This window comes from Aythya marila (assembly GCF_965140915.1).
Source record: "Aythya marila genome assembly, chromosome: 10".
NCBI classification, from domain to species: Eukaryota; Metazoa; Chordata; class Aves; order Anseriformes; family Anatidae; genus Aythya; species Aythya marila.
The window spans coordinates 9,394,457-9,414,269 of record NC_139051.1 but is presented as its reverse complement, the minus strand read 5'-3'; the positions used below and the strand labels follow the sequence as shown (position 1 = coordinate 9,414,269).

General features: G+C 66.6%; 1 protein-coding gene across 7 annotated transcripts; it reads left to right on the top strand.

Annotated features, from left to right (window-relative positions):
* The first annotated feature begins 530 nt into the window (after positions 1 to 530).
* On the top strand, positions 531 to 19,018 carry USP19 (ubiquitin specific peptidase 19). 7 transcript variants are annotated; one of them, XM_082768235.1, is made up of 27 exons: positions 531 to 549; positions 2,497 to 2,741; positions 4,354 to 4,410; positions 5,524 to 5,652; positions 6,185 to 6,318; positions 6,458 to 6,865; positions 7,197 to 7,464; positions 7,563 to 7,719; positions 7,826 to 7,897; positions 8,402 to 8,517; positions 8,814 to 9,028; positions 9,277 to 9,478; positions 9,558 to 9,691; positions 9,851 to 10,009; positions 10,097 to 10,207; positions 10,389 to 10,499; positions 10,648 to 10,749; positions 11,113 to 11,253; positions 11,437 to 11,555; positions 11,756 to 11,893; positions 11,984 to 12,348; positions 13,030 to 13,140; positions 13,644 to 13,860; positions 14,170 to 14,322; positions 14,413 to 14,576; positions 14,663 to 14,841; positions 16,476 to 18,789. In XM_082768235.1, the coding sequence occupies exons 2-27, from the start codon at positions 2,633 to 2,635 to the stop codon at positions 16,707 to 16,709; spliced, it is 4,305 nt and encodes a 1,434-aa protein (XP_082624361.1). In that variant the 5' UTR covers positions 531 to 549; positions 2,497 to 2,632; the 3' UTR covers positions 16,710 to 18,789. The 7 variants fall into 7 exon arrangements, with proteins under 7 accessions (XP_082624361.1, XP_082624360.1, XP_082624356.1 ...); XM_082768234.1 differs by lacking the exons at positions 531 to 549; positions 16,476 to 18,789 and adding an exon at positions 18,798 to 19,018 and having other exon boundaries at positions 2,366 to 2,741; XM_082768230.1 differs by lacking the exon at positions 531 to 549 and having other exon boundaries at positions 2,366 to 2,741; positions 6,461 to 6,865.
* The last annotated feature ends 795 nt before the right edge of the window (positions 19,019 to 19,813 follow it).

Here is a 19,813-nt window from a genome sequence, read left to right as displayed (position 1 = left end):
GGCGCCGTCTCCATGGCGCCGCGGGGGCGGGGCCGCGGAGCCGAGCGGGCCCCGGGGCTCCCTCGTCACGTGACCCCGCCCCCGTTCCCTTCCCCTACGCGCTCCCTCGTCACGTGGGGCCGCCCGCCGGCTTCCGGAAGTGCGTCACGGGGCTCGGGGCCTGTCTCCGGAGCGGGGCCCGCTCGGAACTTCGGTGCCGGCCGCGCGGGGCGGGGCGGAGCGGCGGGGCCGTGAGTGGGGGCGGGGCGGGGCCGGCACCGCCAACGGGGCCGGGAACGGGAACGGGACGGGGAGGGGTGCACGGGGCGGGCGGAGCCGCCTCTCCCCGCCGCCGGCCTCCCCGCTCAGCCCCGCGGCCGCCGGGTGCCGCTCGGTGAGGCGCGGCCGGGAGCAGGCCGCGGGCACCGGGGTGGGGGGGGGCGGGGAGCGGGGAGGGGCCGTGCCCGGTGCTGCCCCAGCCCCAGCCCCAGCCCCAGCTCCAGCCGTTACCGGCCCCGTTGGCGGCGGGGAGGCGGCCCCGGTTCCGTGCTCGCGGTGCCGGGACAAAAGGTGCGGGGCGGAGCGGGGCGGGGCGCGGGGAGGCGGCCCCGCGGCCGGGCTGTCCCCGCGTGCGGTGCCCGGGGGGTTGAGCCTCGGGGCTGAGCTCCCGGTAACGGCAGCGCCAGGAGCCCTGCGCCGGGGGCACCGGGGTGCTGAGCCCCGCTGCTGCCTGCCCGCTGCTCCCGGGGGGTGTCCGCCGTGGGGAGAGCAACCGGGGCTTTGCTGGCGCTTGAATGAAGCCCTGAGGCTCCCGCAACAGCCCCGGGCTGCTGCCAGCCCCGTTACACCGGGGGCAGCGAGCGGCTTCCCCCAAAGAGAACCCGCGGTCCCGGCAGCCCCCCTCAGCCCGCGGGACCCCGCTCGGGGCTGGCTGTCACCGTCCCGCCTCGCACCCCGCCTCTGGAGGCAGCGGGGCCCGGCCCTGCGGCTGCTTCTCGTTTCCTGCCCCTCTGAGGTTTCCCCCTAGAAACAAAAGCCATCCAGCGGGCGCAGCTCGCCGGCGGTTGCCAAGCCTGGCGGAGCGTTCGGCACCCTGGGAATCGTTTTGTCGCTGTCCCACAGTGCCATTAGCGGGGACTAATGCCAGAGGGCCCGGCCCCGCTCAGCCCAGCGGCGTTTGCAGCTGCCAGGTCCCTTCTGGTCCCCTGGTGAGGCCAGAACCCGCGGTGCTGCTGCCTTACAGCGAGACCCGGAGCCTTCAGGGTGTGCTGCTGCTGTCCCGCATCTGCTCCCTCCCCTCTTTGGGCTGACTGCGGGGTCTCGCTCAGCATCCCCTTCCCGGGTTGTTTCAGGCCACCCTGCTGTGGGGTTTTGGGGCAGTCGGGAGCACCCAGCCCTCGAGCTTTGGAGTTGGTTTGGGGGGTTCTCGGTGGCTGGGACAGGTTGGCCTAAAGAGAAACACTCTGGGAGCAGAGCCTGCCGTGGGGCCGGGCTGCCCCAGCTGTGGGAGCGTGCCGTCACCTCCCTCTGGGGGCTGGTGGCTGTGACTCAAGGTTTGTGGCCGCTCGTTGCCACGGGGGTTTCTGGAACACAAACGGCGCTGGGGACACTCCCGAGAGGGCCACCAGGTCCGTGCAGGCACAGGGGTGACAGGGGACGGCTGCTCCCGCTGCAGGGGAGCCAGGCACAGCTGAGCGGGGCTCAGGGACACCTTCCCGGCCCTCTGCTGCCTCCGTCTCCACGGGGACAGCTCCGGGAGGCCGCGGCAGCTCCGCTCTGTCCCGAGCACCTGAAGCAGAGCGGCCGGGCGCTGGGTGCTGCCGCTCGCAGACCCTGCCGGGGGGGGCACGCCCGGCCCTCTCTCCAGGCACGCCGAGCGCGGGTGTCTTGTTTCCAGCCGGGCCCTGCTGGCGCTGTCTGTAAAGCCGGCGGGAGATGAATATGCAAGGTGCTGGTGGGCGGAGGGAGGAGCTCGGGCCGTGCCAGGGAGGTTTGCTCGCCTCTGGCACGGGGGAGAGAGCGGCCCGGGCCTGCTGCTGCTGCTGCTCCCCCCCCGCTTCCTTCTTAGGGCGGTTCTCTCTCCCGTAGCCGGCCTCTCACACGGGCACTGCCTGACCGAAATAGCTGCTGACCTGCCCCGTGCCCCGAGCCAGGCTGTCCCGGCTGACCCCGGGGGCTGGCTTGTATGGCTCGGGGCTCCCTTCACCCCCCTGCTCCCCTGGGTGCTGTTGTGGCAGGAGCCACGAGTGTTACGATTGTTTTCAGGGTTTGTAGCATGTGCCACGTACAGGGGGCTGCTGGTTGTGTGCTGGGGGCTTGGAGGAGCCCTTATTTTGGCAGCAAGCGCTGCAGCAGCTGCGGTGAGGGGGGTGCCTGCGCCCAGCGGGGCTTTCCCCGCAGGTCACACGAGGGCATTGGTCCCGCAGGGCCCGGTGCCGGGGCAGGGAGCAGGGTCCTGATGTCATTGGGCCTCCTCTGCCTGCTCCTCCTGCCACGCCTGCTCTCTCCTCTCTTTAGGCCACTAGTTCCTTGCCAGAGAGTTTGACCACAGAGAGTCGCCAAGATAGCTGGGCCAGGAAGAAAACGTCGCACCCCTGACCCAGACTCCATCACCGACCCCGGCGGGCCGTTTGTGTCCTCCAAACGGCTGAAGATGTCCAGTAGCACCAATGCCCCCGGCCAGAGGAGAGTGTCTCGGGGCTTGGACGACGCCACCAACAAGAAGAAGCAGAAGGACCGAGCCAACCAGGAGAGCAAGGAAGGTGAGAGCCCCCACATGATGGTTTCTCGGCCCCCTGGGGTGGGATCCTGCAGCCATCTGCCGGGCTAAGCAGATTTAACTAATCGCTTCCTGTAACCCTGCCACGGGATCCTCTTTGGCACGGTGTCCTCCTTGGACCTGTAACCTCCTTTCTTTGGGTGCTGCTTAGCCCCAGGGATGTGAGGGAGGTTGGCTCCCTGCCCTCAGCTGAAGCCTGGAGCTGACGGTGGCTGTTTCCAGTCGCTGCTTTGGGCTAGGGGGAGCAGCCCGCAGCCCTGCAGGTGCCCTCGCAGCTGGACACACTTCTGCTCCCCAGCCTGGGTGCCACAGGCGGGCGCAGAGCCTGCGGGTGGGGCTGTTGCCTCACCTTCACGGCGAGGCGAGGCGCCGAAACGGGCGCTCTGCAGCAGTTCCCTCCCCGGCCGCTGCGGATCCGATGACAAAAAGTGCTCCGGGTGCGGGCTGCTGCGCTGGGCGGGCAGCGCCTGCGGGCAGGAGGCAGCACGGGTTCCTCCTCCAGCAGTGGCCCTGGCAAATGGCTGGGATTCTGTGCCCGCCGCGTTCCGACTGCTGCAGCCTCAAAATAACCCGGTGATTTATAGGCCAAGGTAAAAGAGCGCTTACCCAGCTCTGCTGGAACGCTCCCCAGGGCGAAACCCCAGGGCGCTGCGAGCACAGCGCCGCTGCCTCCTCTCGCTGCAGGGGCTGTGCTGCCTCCCGGGGCACCCACACCCGGCGTGGAGGGGCTCCTGCCCTCGTGGGGGCTGTGGTGTGGGCTGTGCTGCTTCCCTCCCCTTTGTGCAGTGTAACAGGGGCTCCACCAGCAGCTGCAGTGGTCGAGGGAGATTTCCTGCTGCTCTGGAGCCTGCCAAGGAGGGCAGCAACAGCCCTGTGGGTGTTCTGGGGTGGAGACCACAGCTCCCGTTGTCACTGGTTGCGTGCTTCAGGACAAGGTGCTGTCACGTTGACACCCTTTGCCTGTCAGCACAGCGCCCTGTGCGGGTGGAGCTGACCCTGAGACGCTGCTGGCTCTCAGAGGTAATTCTGCAGGGAGCAGAGATTAAGTGTCAGGTCCTAATCGGGACCTGCTCGGTTCCCCGGCCTGAGCTCAAGGAAGTTTTAGCCCTGGCTGCTGGCAGGCTGCGCAGCAGTGGGAATGTTAAAGTGCAGCTGGGCTGCCAGGTTCTCTCCTTACAGCAGGATGGGTTTGAGCACAACCAAACACCGGGCTCTCTGTGTAGGATCAAGGCAGAGCCTCTCCTCTGTGGCCCAGCAGAGACTTGGCAGGGCTCGCAGCCCAGTTACCACAAGCTCCGCAGCCAGACATGCCTCGAAGCAGCGCTGCCTGCCCGGCGCAGCGAGGTTGTTTTGCTCCCACTCTGCAGAGGAGTGGGGGGCACGGCACCCGTTGTGGGGTCTGGCTTGCTGCGGGCAGGGCTCGGGGCTGTAGGGGAGGTGGAAGGGGCAGAGGAAGGAAACGAGCAGCGCGTGCAGAATGGAAATCCTGGGCAGAGGTCTGGCGCTGTGTGATATTTGGGGTGTCGGAGTGCCAGCCCGTGCTCTGAGGTGCCAGAACAACAGACCCACCTGCGCTCTGCTTCTCTGCCCACCAGTGTCTCGCCCTGAGCCCGAGCAGGCTGAGACCCCCCAGGAGAGGGACTCGGAGGAGGGTAAGTGGAGGTGTGAGCTGGCTGCCAGTGCATGGCCACCGAGCGCCCTTGCCAAGGGACCCGGAGCTCTCACCTTGTCGTTGCCCTATGCTCTGGCGTTCAGCAGAACTAACCCGAGTGCTCCCTCGCCCCGTGCTCCTCCTAACAGGGTGCAGCCTCCCCAGAGCAGGGCACGTGTGGTGGGCAGGGCCCTCTGCAAAGGAGAGGCCCCGGGGCACGTGGCAGGCGGCTCCTGGCCCGGGTGTCACGGTGCCCCTGAGCACAGCCCCGGGATATCTTTGTTGCCAGCATCCTCCCGCTGGTTTCTGGGTGGAAAGGTCCCTGGCCACGTCACCCATCAGGTGCTGCTGACTGTTTTTGCCTTGGCTCCGTGTCCCCACCTTGAGACGGGCAGAGCAGAGCCCCATCGTGACACAGAAAGTGGAACTAAACCAAATGGCAATGAAGGAAACGTCAGCTTTTTTTTTTTTTTTTTTTGCCTTTGGAGATTTTAGGATGCCACCTGGCCAGCCCTGGAGCCTGGCAGACACCTGATGGGGCTGTGTGTGCAGGGAGGGATGCTGCTGTACTGTTTTTTTTCCCTGGACGAGATGCTTTTGCCATGCTGGCTGGCCCACCCGTGTTTCAGCCGCGTTAGCGGCGCCTACCTGGCAGGAGTACAGTGCTCTTGATGACTGCAACTGAGCTGCCCGATTTGCATATGCAAAGGGAAGTGGCAATTTCTGGTTGTGGTCAGAGTCCACTTGAATCCCCCAGAGTAAATTCTGCGGCTTCCTCGTTCCCTGGGAAAGCAGCAATTGCTTTGTAGCTGGCAGGAGCCGCCCCTTCTTCCCAGCCGTGGCGCCGCACGTGACTGGGCCAAGCCTTTCTGCCTTCTGATCTCTCTGGTTCCCACTGGGATGCACCTGACCTGCTGCAACACGTGCTCAGGCCCTCGTTCGTGGCCTGATAAGAGCGGGTTCCAAGTGCCTCGGTTTGTTGGCATGCTCCGTGTCCTCCGTGCTGACCTCCTTCAAGCAGACGTGCGTCCGGGCTCGTGCTCCCCTGCCCAGGTGTGTGTGCGCCGTGGCCTCGTGCCCCGGACTGGCGTTAACGCTTTCCTCCCTCTCGCAGAGCTGCTGCTGGACTGGAAGCAGAACGCTGACGAGATCATTGTCAAGCTGAACTTGGGCAGCGGGGCTCTGAAGGTGGAGGACGTGGATGCCGCTTTCACCGACACCGACTGCGTGGTCAAACTGCCAGGTATGGGCAGCAGAGCAAATATTTTTCCAGCAGGGCTTGGCGTGGCTGCGGGCTGGATGTGGGGCTGCTCCAGGCCAGCATGAAACCTTTCCTTCAGAGGCAATGCCCTGCTGTCAGCTGGCACTGCTCCAGCCAGGCTGATACGAGAGCAGCGTAAAAGAAGAAGGGTGGAGGGCTGGGGGGCAGGATCCAGCTCCTCTCTGCCAAGCGAACAGGTGCCCGCTGCCGTGCTGCCTGCGGCTGTCCCCTGCTCGCTGGGGAGATCGAGTCGGCGCTGGGTATCCCTTGGAAAAGTGTCTGTGTCCCTGGGGCAGGGAGACACAGGGCCTTCCCTCCGGGAAGGAGGCCAGCCAGATGTACAAAGCAAGCCCCAGGGAGCTGGCGTTACCCTGAAGGCTCCTGGGGTGTGGTGGCAGCCTGCCTGCGGCCTCTCTGGCTCTGGGCGAGCGCTCTTCTGGCCCCTGGGGCAGGTGAAAGAGGGCCGTGGGTTGGGTGGACTGCTGCCTGAGGTGCCGGCCCTCTTTGACTGCAGATGGGCGCCAGTGGAGCTGTCAGTTCTACGAGGAGATCGAGGGCTCCTGCAGCAAGGTCCAGTGCAAGAAGGGCAACTTCCTGCAGCTGGTGCTTCAGAAGAAGATCCCGCTTCACACCTGGACTTCGCTTCTGGTAAGAGGAGGGGGGAGCTCTGCCTTTTGGGGGACTGTGGGCAGCCTGGCAGAGCTGGCTGAGGGAAGGGGCGGTGAGGGTCAGGCGCTGCAAAGAGCTGCCTGCACATCTCCCCTCTGTGCTGCCCTGCTTTTGACAGAAGAGAAGGAAGGATGGATCCAAAGAGCTGGCCAAAGGGGCCATGTGCTGGGAGAACGGGAAGGAGAAGGCTGCTGCTGCAGAGCTGGCCCCAGAAGAGCCCCGGGCTGAAAGCACAGAGCCACCGAGGACCCGGCGGGAGCCCTCCAACCCCAAGCGCGCTCAGGGAAGAAGCGAGGCCCTGGGAGGGAAAAGCCCAGCCAGCCCAGGGACGCAGAGTGGCCCGAGTGCCAAGCGGGCAGTTTACCTCAAAGTGGCTCCAACCGAAGACGAGCCCAATGCCAGAGTCACCGGCAGCGTGGAGCCCAGCAAGGGGCACGGCGGGAGGGCTGGCAGCCGCCGCAACGGCAGAGCCGGCCAGGGCGATGCGCCCACGGCCCTGGCTGACCTCGCACCACCACTGGAGAAGGTACCTGAGGACCTGGCTGGTCCGTGCTCCCCCAGCCCTCGTGTAGAGGCACGGCCCTGTGGGATGAGATGGGCTCCTGGGCGCCTTGGGTGGTGCTGAGGGCTGCTTTGGGCCTGGCTGTGGTGGAGGATGGGACAAAATACAGTCCAGGGCCTGGTAACTAACAGTGCCCCAGGCAGGGGGAACCTGCAATCGCTGGGCTGAGGCTGTGGAGCTCAGGGGTCCAAGCGGGGCAGGTGGGATGTGTGGGCACGGTGAGGCTGTGCCTGCCTGGCTGGGGCACATGGCTGTGAAGTTGTCTCGTCTTCACCGCTTCCTTTTTCCTCAAAAGGCTGTGGTTTTGGCCAAGGAGACCGTTCCCGTGGAGATGCCACCTCTTGCAGCCACCACAGAGGTGTTCCCCCACCGCGTTGCCACCTGTGTGGAGAAGAGAGTCCTGCAGCCGAGCAGCCCCGCCGAGGCCTCGCGGGGCCGGGACTGCGCGTCCGTCCTGGGGGAGAGCTCCAAGGCCATCCCTGCAGCCACCCCTCCCCTGGGCAGGGATGGTGAGAAGAGGGACTGGTCCAAGGACGACGTGGCTCTGGAAGCAGCAGCTGATGGTGAGTGGCCGGAGCCCACGGGTGTCCCTAGGCTGGTCTGGTTGGGAAGGACGTGCTTGCAAGGAGGGTAACCTCTCCCCGCGGCTTTCCTTGCTCAGAGCCAGAGCCTTTTGTGAGCCTGACCTTTGTCAAGAATGACTCATATGAGAAAGGCAATGACCTGGTGGTGGTGCACGTCTACGTGAAAGAGATTCACAAGGAGACTTCCAAGGTTTTGTTTCGGGAGCAAGACTTCACATTGGTGTTCCAGACGAGGTACGAGCGTGCCTTGGGATGGCACCAAGCTGATGCGGAGCTCCTGGTTGCAGCCAGGCTGCTCTGTTTGTTCACCTCTTTTCACTTGTTTCTGATTTCTTTGCAGCGACGTAAACTTCCTTCGCCTCCACCCTGGTTGCGGGCCCCACACGGTGTTCCGGTGGCAGGTGAAGCTCAGGTATGGTCCCAAATTTCCAGCCAGCACCGGGGTGAGGGAGCTGAGAACTGGAGCAGAAACCGGTCCCAGCTGGCCGCTCTGTGCAGGGCACAATCACTTCAGCAGCTGGGCTCGCAGCCACGATCTGCATTTCTCACACCGTGCTGCACCAGGTGCTCCAGACCTGGGCTGGTGGCAGAGAAGGAAATCCCAGCGCTTCCTTGCCTGCAGTCTGTCCGCAGCCTGATCTGGAGCTCTCGTGGGCAGAGCCAGACCAGCCTGTGTGCGCTCTGCTGGGGTGTCCTGCTAGAGGGGGCATGTGGAGTCGGGCAGAACGGATCTGCTGGGAGTGGGGCCCTCTGCGTGCTGTGTGCATGGGCTCGGGGACATCTGTCCTGCTTCGTGAAGGCCCCCTTGGGGTTGACACTAGTCAGGAGGCTGTGGCCCTACCCAACAGAGGCTTTTTAGCATCTTTGAAGCTGCTGGGGTGTCTGGGGCACTCCTCACTTGCTGCCTGTCTTGCAGGAACCTCATTGAGCCGGACCAGTGCACGTACAACTTCACGGTGTCTCGCATTGATGTCTGTCTGAAGAAACGCCAGAGCCAGCGCTGGGGCGGGCTGGAGGCTCCGGCCACACGAGGTCTGCACCCTGCCTTCTCCTCGTGCTACCCGCCTGCTGGGCGCCTTCCTCACCTCCAGCAGTGCCTGGATGGCACCGGGCCCTCTGGCACGGGGTGGTGGGGAGGGAGAGGGATGAGTGGGTGCGGGGCAGGTGGGCCAAGTACTGGGGAAGGGCACTGCTGCTCCCCTCCCTCACTTGGAAGAGGGGTGGGCGAGAGCCTGCGTGCGCGTGTGAGCATGGGCTGAGCAGCTCAGCCCTGCCGTGGGCAGCCCGCGGTGCTGCTAACCACAGGCCCACCCTTCCCCCTTTTTAAGGTGCAGTGGGTGGTGCAAAGGTTGCCATGCCTACAGGCCCTACCCCTCTGGATAAGACCCCCCCGGGCAGTAACCAGCACCCCCTGTCCAGCAAAGAGGAAGCCCGAGCCAGCGACAAAGAGAAGCCACGCGTCGAGGATGGGGGTCTGGACGGTGTGGCAGCCCGTACGGCCCCAGAACACGTGGCGGTGAAGCAGGAGCCTCACATCCCCTCGGTGAGTGGAGCTGTGCCGTGTTTCACCTGGCTGGGGGGCAAGTGGGGGGCAGCAAACTGTTCTGGAGGTGGCGGTGCTCCTGGCAGAGCTGGGGACAGCAGTTGTCCTGGCTGTCCCGCTCCTGGTGGGAGGTGGTGTGTGGCTCCAGACCAGCCCTGTCTGCGGGGTGCCTCGGTTAATCAGGTTCCTGCGGTGTTCCCAAAGACCCCGGGCGCGCAGCACCCTCACAGCCAGCTCTGCTTTGACAGCCCAAACCGACCTGCATGGTGCCCCCCATGACGCACAGCCCCGTGAGCACCGAGAGCGTGGAGGACGACGAGGACGAGGACGAGAAGAAGAAGGTGTGCCTGCCCGGCTTCACGGGGCTGGTGAACCTGGGCAACACCTGCTTCATGAACAGCGTCATCCAGTCGCTGTCCAACACCCGGGAGCTGCGCGATTACTTCCACGGTGAGCACACGCCTGGAGCCCAGCAGAGCCCAGCCCCGGGGACATTTCAGCCACCCTCGCTCTCCTCCATCTCTTACAGATCGGTCCTTCGAGTCGGAAATCAACTACAACAACCCGCTGGGGACAGGGGGCCGCCTGGCCATCGGCTTTGCCATGCTGCTGCGGGCGCTGTGGAAGGGCACTCACCATGCCTTCCAGCCCTCTAAACTCAAGGTAGGCACCGAAGCTCCCCAGGAGCTGCCGGCTGCTCCTCAGCTGGGGGTTCCCAGCGCTCCCCTGAGGGCCCTGGGCTGTCCTGGTGCTCTGTGAGCGGGGTGGGTGCAGGTTTGTTTGTGCGTGGGGCCAGCAGGGCTGACGGCTGTGCTCCCCCAGGCGATCGTGGCCAGCAAGGCCAGCCAGTTCACTGGCTACGCCCAGCACGATGCTCAGGAGTTCATGGCCTTCCTGCTGGACGGCCTGCACGAGGATCTCAACCGCATCCAGAACAAGCCCTACACAGAGACCGTCGACTCGGATGGGAGGCCCGATGAGGTAAAGATGCACCTGGGAGCGCACGGCGCTGCACGGCAGCCCCGTCCCTTGTGATTTAGGGCGGCGCTGAGCCCTTTCTCCCTGCAGGTGGTAGCTGAGGAGGCTTGGCAGCGACACAAGATGAGGAATGACTCCTTCATTGTGGACCTATTCCAGGGCCAGTACAAATCCAAGCTGGTGTGCCCAGTCTGTTCCAAGGTAGGGCAGCTCTGGAGGCCCTGCCTCTGTCCTGGCTGTGCCTCAGGCTCCAGCCCCCACTCGTAGACCCTCGGAGCACGAGTCACAGGGCAGGGGCAGCTCTCAGGCCTGCTGGGACCGCTGCCCTGCTGATCTCAGCCACAAGCAGCTCCCAGTACTGAGCGTGCTTTCATGCCTGCAGGTGTCCATCACCTTCGACCCCTTCCTGTACCTCCCCGTGCCCCTCCCCCAGAAGCAGAAGGTGCTGACTGTCTACTACTTTGCAAAGGAGCCGCACAAGAAACCTATCAAGGTAAAGGACCCTGACTGTCCTGGGGAGGTAGCCTGAGAGGGCTCTTGGAGGTGCCGCAGGTCCTGTGCCAGCGGGCTGAGCCTCGTGCGAAGCCAAGGCCCACGTGCCTTGGTGTGGCATCACTAACGGGGCGCTTTCTTCGTGGCAGTTCCTCGTGAGTATCAGCAAGGAGAACTCCAGTGCCATGGAGGTACTTGACTCGGTGGCCCACAGCGTGCGTGTGAAACCAGAGAACCTGCGCCTGGCAGAGGTGAGAGGGCTCCAGCTGGCCAGGAAGCGATGGGCTGCTCTTGTGGGTGCCCCTGGGTCACCCACAGAAAGCGTTGCCGTCAGCAGCCCCTTTTCCACGGGGGGATTTTGTCCACGGGTGGCAGTGTCGTGTGCTGGGTGCTGCCAGGCAGATCCCTGCTCAGCAGGGCAGGGCCACAGCAGCGGGGCAAGCGGTGCCACCCTGGTGGGGTGGTGAGCAGAGCACAGCATCCCCGTGGTGCTGCTGTCCCCACAGTTCACGAGGGGGCTCAGATCTGTGCCTTCCTAGGGAGAGGAAGAGCAGGGCGGCCCTCTGAGCACGAGGCAGCCCTCACATGGCTCCATTCCACTGCTTTCCTGGCAGGTGATCAAGAATCGCTTTCACCGCATGTTCCTGCCGTCCCACTGTCTCGACACGGTCTGCCCCACGGACCTGCTGCTCTGCTTCGAGGTGCTGTCCCCAGAGCTGGCCAAGGAGCGGGTCGTGGAGCTGCAGGTCCAGCAGGTGAGCAGGGGGGAAGGCTGAGACTGCTGGGAGGTGCTCAGGGAGGCTGAACGGGATGGGGAGAGTAACAGAAGGGCTTGCACAAAGGGCTGACATACCAGGGTGACATACCAAGGGCCTGCCGAGCCTGCCTTACCCTGCCCAGCTGCCCTCCCGTGCCCAACGGGGTTCTTTCTCCTGCAGCGTCCACAGGTACCCAGCGTCCCCGTCGCCAAGTGTGCAGCCTGCCAGAAGAAGCAGCTGTCAGAGGAAGAGAAGCTCAGGCGCTGCACGAGGTGCTACCGAGTCGGTTACTGCAACGTGTGAGTTGGCTGGGTGCCTGGCAGGGAGGCAGGGAGGGTCTCCTGCTCTGACGGGAGAGCTCAACCCACGGGGAGGGGGTGGGATGGGCCCGGCCTTTGGGACGGAGCCAGTCTGGCTCTGAGCGCTCCCCTCACCCCAGCTGCACCCCTCCAGCCTTACTGAGCTCCCGCCGGGCTCACGGGGGCTGTGTGTGTTACAGGGCATGCCAGAAGACACACTGGCCAGACCACAAGGCTTTGTGCCGCCCTGAGAACATCGGTTTCCCCTTCCTCATCAGCGTGCCGGAGTCCCGCCTCACCTACGCCCGCCTGGCCCAGCTGCTGGAGGGCTACGCGAGGTGAGGGGGCAGGGAAGGGGGGGGCTGCTCCTGCCTGACCCCAGCCCAGCCCCTTGCCCGGCCTGCCGTGACCGTCCCCTCCTTGCCCAGGTACTCGGTCAGCGTGTTCCAGCCTCCCTTCCAGCTGGGGCGGATGTCACCAGAGCAGGGGCTGCAGCCGCTGCTCCCCGACAAGCCGGAGCCCCTGGCCAAGAGCAGCTGCACAGCCGCCACCTCTGCCCCCGAGCTGGGGGACGGGGACAGGGCGTCCGGCTTCCTGCAGGAGCCCCCGCTCTCGCCGGCCGTGCCCGAGCTGCATCCAGAGCTGGGTGACAGCAGCACCGTCCGCAGCAAGGTCCTGGCAGCCAGGAGTTCCCTGCTGAGCTTGGATTCCGGCTTCTCCGAGCACGTGGAGTCGCAGGGCGACAGCTGCTGCGAGAAGGAGCCGTCCTATGAGAGAGCCCTCAAACCCGAAGGTAAGAGGTGCTGCAGTGCTAACCCTCTCTGTGCCAGGAGCCCGGACGGCCCCCGGGAAAGACAGGGAGCAATTCTCCTTCCCTGCTGTGGTGGGAGGCCGCCCCATCTGTGTTCTCCACGTGGCTTGGTCCGGAGATCCCTGCAGGCATCCTGGAGGCCGTGGGAGCCGTGTTTTGGCGGCGCTGCCCCACCTGGAATGCCTGCCAGCCCACGCTCTGCCCTGCCCTGGCAGAGCCCGTGCGGCACAGCAAAGCCCTGACTTGGGAGGAGGCCGGGCTGTTGCGGGAGAGGGGCGGGGAGGCAGGGGCTGCCAGAGTCCCGTGGGAGGCTGAGCCCCTGGGGGCTGTGAGCGCCTCGTTTCCCTCGTTTCCCTCATTTCCCTCGCTCTGACTCAGCTGCACGGGAGCAGCCTCTCGCGCTTGGCCGCCCGGCTGTCACGTTTCCAGCCACTCGTCTCAGGATGGCAGCAATGTGCAGAGAAGGGGCAAGGCAGGCAGGCAGAGGGAGCGCAGCTTGCCAGGGGCAGGCGCCTGCTAAAAATAGTCAAGGACACTGGGCACGTGGTTGTGTCCCTGCAAGGCCGTAGCATGTGAGGTGGGGGTGGGGGCACTGCGAATTCTTGGCCCCTACGCAGGGCGGGCGGGCAGTGCCACCAAAGATCTGTCCCTGCCTGTCCGCAGCTGCCATCCCTGGGTACCAGCACACTCCAGACTCGCTGAGCGCCCGCGCCACGCAGTTCTACATCAACAAGATCGATGCCGCCAACAAAGAGTACAAGCTGGAAGATAAAGGTGAGCCCAGAGCCCCGGGGAGATCCCATTTCTTCCCTTGTGGCCTCTGGCAGAGAGAGTGGTGGTGGATCTTCCTGGCCAGGGAGCGGGAGGCTCCTGGCCCAGAGAGCTGTTGGTCCCAGGACAATAAAAGCTGTGTCTGGCACGGGAGCTGGTGCCTGCTGCCTGGAAGCAATTCTCAGGCACGATGCGCCTGTTCCCCTGAGCAAACAGACCCGTTCCCCTCAACCCCCTGCACCCACAGAGGGACAGTGATCTCTGTGGCTGGGTCACCTGTCTGAACAGATGCTGGTCATGTAGACACTGCCAGGAGCACTTCTCACACTGGTTGTGGGGCGCTGCCACCCTGGGCTGGGGAACCTGGCAGGGATATTTGTGCCCTCCTGGCCCTGCTGTGTGTTTATCCTACCCATATGGGCTGGGCAGGGCTGCTCCTAGTCCAGGCAGGGCGGCGTGGCCTGGCCGGGGGGCAGTGGTGTGAGGTGTGCCCCCCCCCTTGACAGGTGACGCCCCCCTGGAGCTGACAGACGACTGCTCCCTGGCCCTGGTGTGGAAGAACAACGAGCGCCTCAAGGAGTTTGTGCTGGTGGAGTCCAAGGAGCTGGAGTGCGTGGAAGACCCGGGCTCAGCCAGCGAAGCGGCGCGGGCTGGCCACTTCACCCTGGAGCAGTGCCTCAACCTCTTCACCAAGCCCGAAGTCCTGGCCCCGGAGGAAGCGTGGTGAGGACGGCGGCGCAGCGCGTTCCAGCCCGCGGGCCCAGGCAGCAGCGGGGGTTTCCCGGGAGCTGCCCGCTCCTGCACGCCCTTTCTCCTGGCAGCCAGGAATGCTGGGCTGCGTGCTGGGGAGGGAGGCCAGGAGCCAGCAGGGAGCCACGCCAGCGCTCCGCGGGGCTGTGCTGGCCTGCCCGTGGCAGGGGGGGTGGAGATGTCCCTCACTGCTCCCTCCGATCCACGCGTGGGGGAGCGCGGTGCGGGGCGCAGACACCCAAGGCTCTCCCCACGTTGGTAACAAGCACACACTTCCCGCAGGTACTGCCCCAAGTGCAAGCAGCACCGTGAGGCCTCCAAGCAGCTGATGCTGTGGCGCCTGCCCAACGTCCTCATCATCCAGCTCAAGCGCTTCTCCTTCCGCAGCTTTATTTGGAGGGACAAGATCAACGACATGGTGGACTTCCCCGTCCGGTGAGAGCTCGGGGGACGATCTGGGGACGGCGCTGCGGGTGCTGCCCCGCTGCCTGGCCTCTCCCTGACCGTCCCCTCGTCCCTCCCTAGGAGCCTGGACCTGAGCAAGTTCTGCATCGGCCGGAAGGGCGAGCAGCAGCTGCCCATGTATGACCTGTACGCTGTGATCAACCACTACGGAGGCATGATCGGCGGGCACTACACGGCGTACGCCCGCCTGCCCAACGACAAGAACAGCCAGCGCAGTGACGTGGGTGAGGATCAGCTGCCCTCGCTGCCCCCCCTTTCCTTCCCCCGCAGCTGGCGACGCTCTCCTTGCTTAACCCTTCTCTCCTCTCAGGCTGGCGGCTCTTCGATGACAGCACAGTCACCACCGTGGACGAGAGCCAGGTGGTAACCAGATACGCCTACGTCCTCTTCTACCGACGGAGGAACTCTCCTGTGGAGAGACCCCTGCCCGGGCACCCCCCAGACCACCGAGCCGAGCGCACCCCCTCTGCCGAAGCTGCTGCCAGTCAGGTGAGAGCTCGCGTCCCTCCCAGCGCCGAAGGAGCCGCAGAGCCTTGAAACGTGCATGCGCCCGCCTGCAGGGCCCCGCGGAGCCCGGCGCAGTCGTGGTTTGGTGCCTGCCTCTCCTTGAGACTGAAGAGCTTGTGCCAGCTGGGCTGTGGGGTCTGACTTGTCCTGTTGCGGCCGTGATCTTGGGATGGGTGCATCCCAAAGGGATGGTGGGAGAGTTGGTTCCAGCCACGGGGCTGGGAGCGCTGGTGGGAGGGCACAGAGCTGCGCTGGGGCATCAGAGCAGGAGGGAGCCGGGCTCTGCGCCGGGAAGGACTGAGAGCAGCAGATCAGGAGCTGGCTGCACCAGGAAGCAGCCTCCTCGGGGCAGGGTGGGGGACGCTTTCTGCTGGGACCCAGCCCAGGGCCACGCTGGGTGCAGAAAAGGCAGCTGCCAGCACCAAGCCAGAGGCCTGCAAGCCTCCGCAAGGTGCTGCCGAGAAACCTGCCGGAGCGAGCTGTGCTGCAGGGCGGGCTGGGAGGGGTGGGCACTTCCAGCACGTACCGACGGGGACTGGTTGGACTGTTCTCTGCCGAAATGTCAAAAAAAAAAAAAAAAAAAACAAAGGCTTAGGGTGGGGGTGCAGCGCGTCGCCTGCCTGCCAGGCTCCCCTGGGTCGCTGTGCTGCTGGCCCCCCTGGGGGCTGAGGACAATGCTTGGCTGTGGCACAGCCCGACGCGTGCGCCCCTTGGGGCTTTCTTGCCCAGCCCAGGCTGCCGTCACGCAGCTGTGGGTTGGGCGGCTCGGCTCTTCTTCCCAGCTGGGGCCCGGAGCTGCCTGTGGGGCCAGGAGGGGCTGTGAGCGCCCCGGAGCTGCCCCACGAGCTGCGGGTGGCCTGGGTCATAGCAAGGCTGCTCCACGCGTCCTGCACCGCCCGTGGGAGGCCCCCGCGGTGCCGGGGATCACCGTGTGCCCCGCAGCTCACTGGATCCCCCCGGGGCCCATCAGGGTGCTGGCAGCGCCGGATCCTGCGTGGTGCTGGCGTGTGTTGGATCTGCTGGGGCTGAGCGGGTCCCCGACCCCCCGGGACCACCTGCACCTTCCTGAGTGCCCTCGGAGACCTGCGTCCTGATTGGCCACCCGCATGATCACCGGCACAGCGAAGGGCTGGGCTGCGATTGGCTGCCTGCAGGAATCCACTGGGAAGCTGGGCTGCGATTGGCTCTGGAGGGATCCCCACCCGCCGAAGGAGAGCTGGGACTGGTTGTGCCGCCGCCGCGCCTCCTACCCCGATCTACGCCCCCATTGGCCGCCACCTGAACAATCCCCTTGGGATCACCACAGCCGGCCTCCGATTGGCTGCTGCCCACCCCCTCGCCTGCCTGGATCCACCAATAGCAGAGCTCCGACTCCACCGGGATCCAGCCGCCGGCTCCCTGCAGCCCTGCGAAGACGCCGCCCGGCAGCCCCCGGCCGCGCCGCGAGCACCGGCAGCCCCCAGGAGTTGCAGGGGCGGGCGCGACCGCGCTGCATGGGGAGGCGGGGGCTGGTGGGGCACGGGACTGGGCTCGCAGGCAGCCGCCTGCCCCGGGGGATGGCGAGGGGTGTTGCCCGTTGTGTTCTGCAAGTGCTGACGCAGGTTTCCACATCGCAGGCTTCTCTGATCTGGCAGGAACTGGAGGCTGAAGAACAAGAGCTGCAGCTCGAGGCTCCCCAAAGGCCTGCGAGAAACTCCTGGAGGCCCCGTGGCCAGAAGAGGAGTCCGGGCACCCCCCAGCACCCGGACGAAGGCTGCGTCAGATACTTCGTCCTGGCCACCACGGCCGCAATCGTGGCTCTCTTCCTCAACGTGTTCTACCCGCTCATTTACCAGACCCGCTGGAGATAGGCACGGGCACGTAGCCAGCTGCAGGAGCGGGGCCGCCGGGGCACGCGCCGTGCCAGGACGCCGCGCGACGAAGACGTCAGGCGGCAGGACAGAGCCCTCCGGGAAGGACTCGCCCGCTGAGGGCACCATCGGGCCTCGCCGAGGGAAGCGTGGGGCCGTCGGCTCCTGCCTGTCTGCTCTGGCATCCCCCGTGCCAGCTGGCACGGCCGCCTGGCTGGCCCGCAGCCGTGCCAAGGCACAGCCCGGAACCAGGATCCCCTCAGCCCTCCCTCGCCCTGGCTGCCTGCTCGGAGCAGGGCTGGCCCCACGGCTACGTGCCGCTCAGGAAGGGACAGTGCCGCTGCCCCGGGGAACGCCGCCTGTCTCCGCTCACTCCTGGGAACGAGCAGTGCCCTGCCCCGAGGCTGCTGCGAGGACAGGATGCCCTGACACGGTCCACGGTCCAGCTGCGCGTGCCGCTGCGCTGCTTCAGGAGCCTCGTGTTCTCCAGAGCTGGCACGAGATGTGTCCCCCGGGCCACAGTTGTCCCTTGTGCTGGGACGGGATGGGCTCGTCACCAAGGGCTTATGAACTTCCCTGCTCACCCGGAGAGCTCAGCAGCACCCAGGCAGCCCTGGGGGAGCCTGGCAGACGGCGCTGGGACACCTGTGGCAAGCACGGACCTGCGGGGGCTGCACCTGCCTGCGTCCAGGGGGGGCCGGGTCTCTGCTGTGTGCCCCGGCGTGGGGCCGGGGGCAGCACCTCGGTTCTGAGGGCTCTGTGCTGCGGGAGAGGCGTGGGGCCAGGGCCGGCAGGTAGGACCCAGGCTGCAGGAGGGTGGTGTCTCGCGGCGGTGCTGGCAGCGTCGCTCTCCTGCGTGCTGGGGGGGTGTTAATAAAGGCAGGTTTTCCAAAGAGACGTGGCCCCCCTCTCCTGTCTGATGGCAGCCCGGCTCCAGGCACGGGCTCTGTACCGCAGCCAGCTCCAGCCCCCCACCAGGTGCCCGTAACCTCCCTGTGCTCGTGTCCCTCTCCAGCCCCCTGTGCTGGCCCCGCGGCCCCAGCCCTTGCAGGAGCCCTGCCCTAGGCTCTGCTGGGTGCAGCAAGCTCCGGGCACAGCCCTACCTGCCCCTCCCGTGGGGCCCTGCCCGTGGGGCAGCAGCTGCAGCACGTGCAGGGCGCTGGGGGGCTGGCGGCGCGCTGTCCCGCGGGGCTGGGACAAGGGCTGCAGCGCCGGCGGTGTCTGACATTGAGACGTGTTGCCCTTGGCTGAGCAGTGCTCGGGCGTTGTTTGGGTTTGAGAGGTGACTTCAGAGCCCTGTGACTTCCTTTTCCGTCTCCGCTGCTGTCCTGGCGGCAGTGCCCTTGGCTGTCTCAGGAAGGATGCTCAGCAGGAGCACGCTTCTCCGGGACTTCTGCCTGGGGCCCCTTCCTCACAGGGCAGGGGGGGGTTGAGCCGGGCTGCGGGGGCCCCCCGGCTCCCCCCTCCTCAGCCCCACGCCCCTCCTGCAGCTCCCCACGCGCGGGTCCCAGCGCGGTGAGCGCTGCGGTCAGGAACTGCTTGTCCTGGAACAGTCGCCTCATTGTCTGCTGCCCCGCGGCCCGTGGCTTCCCCCGCGCGCCCACGGCGTTGGCCTCGTGGGGCTGAGTCAGCGCCCGGCGCCTCTGGGGTGACCTCTGCTCCTGCTGGGGCTGCAGCCCGGGGCTCGGGGCCCGCTGCCTGCACCTGCCTGCCTCCGGGTGGGGGTCCCGGCTCCGGACACCCCCCTGAAGCCCTGCACTGCATGTGAGACCCAGGCAGGGGTCAGCACCCACCCCCTGGCTCGCTGCTGCTGGCCCCGTGCCATGCTGGGACGCTGTTCCACCCAGCCCACGCCGCGGCAGCCCGGGGGCAGCGGTGCTGGACAGGGCGAGGCAGCGGCAGCGGGGCTGGGCTGAGCGTGCCGCAGCCTGGCTCTCCTCGCTCGGGCAGGTCTCCGGGGCTGCTCCGGGCTCGCTGCCTTCCCCCCTGCCCCGCTTCACCCAGGAGCCCGCTCTGCGGGGCCTTGGCCGGGAGGAGAGGGGCAGGCAGCGCCGCGCTCTCCAACTCACAGCCACCTTCTGCTTGCAGGGACTGACCCCGGTGCCGTTCGGATCCGGCCTGGCCCCCGAAGGAGCCCCGGCGCTGGCCGCGGAAGGCCTCCCCGAGCGCTTCGCCAGCCCCGCTGAGCGCCCGGCCCCCTCCTACAGCAGCATGGAAGAAGTCGACTAGGGCGTCGCGGGCACCCGCCCCGGGGGGTGCGGGCCGGGCCGGGCACCGGGGAGGAGGAGGGGGGGCGGGCGGGGGTCGGGGCTTGTCCTGCTCTCATTAAACTCGCTGAACTCCGCTCGCCTCCGCTGCCTGCTGCGTGGCCCCGCGGCCCCTGGGGTGCTGTGGCACCTGCTGCTCCCCCGTGCTCCTCACAGCCCAGGGTGTCTGGTGTGCCTCGTGTCCCCTGGTGCTCCCTGCTGTCACCTGACGTCCCTCCGAGCCTCGTGGCTCTCAGCACACCCTGCTGTGTCGGTGGACACTTGGTGTGCCTCGCTGCCCTTTGCTGTCAACTGGTGCTCTATATGGCCCGGCGTGCCCTACGGCCCCAATGTGCCTGTACTGCCCGCTGTGCCTGTAGTGCCCCGTGTCCTCTGCTGTTCCCTACGGCCCCAGTGAGCCCGTAGTGCTTGGTGGCCTCTGCTGTCCCCCACGGCCACGGTGCACCTGTAGTGCCCGGTGTCTCCCGGAGTTCCCCACAGTCCCGCAGTGCCTTCAGTGCCCGCTGTCCCCCGGTATCCCCCACGCCCTCAGTGCAAACTTAGTGCCCGGTGTCCTGGAGTTCCCCGCGGTCGCGGAGTGCCTTCACTGCCCGGTGTCCCCCGGTATTCCCGGTGCCCTCAGTGCGCCCTCAGTGCGCCCTATGTCCCCGCTGCGCCCCCCCGCGCGCTTTGCGCCCTCGCCGCCGGGGACGCCCCATTGCCCCGTGCCCCGGGCGCGCCCCGGTGCCGGTGCCGGTGCGGCGAGACTGCAAGTCCCGGCAAGCCGCGGGCGGGCGGCGCGGCCAATGGCGCACGGGGGGCGGCGCGGCCCGGCTCTGCCTCCGCCGCCGCCCGGTG

Excerpts from the sequence above, each read along its gene's own strand:
- USP19 (XM_082768235.1), top strand. The coding sequence starts at position 2,633 with ATGTCCAGTAGCACCAATGCCCCCGGCCAGAGGAGAGTGTCTCGGGGC. Across the intron at positions 9,692-9,850 it reads TCCAGCCCTCTAAACTCAAG|GCGATCGTGGCCAGCAAGGC; the intron begins GTAGGCACCGAA and ends GTGCTCCCCCAG. Across the intron at positions 13,141-13,643 it reads GTACAAGCTGGAAGATAAAG|GTGACGCCCCCCTGGAGCTG; the intron begins GTGAGCCCAGAG and ends CCCCCTTGACAG.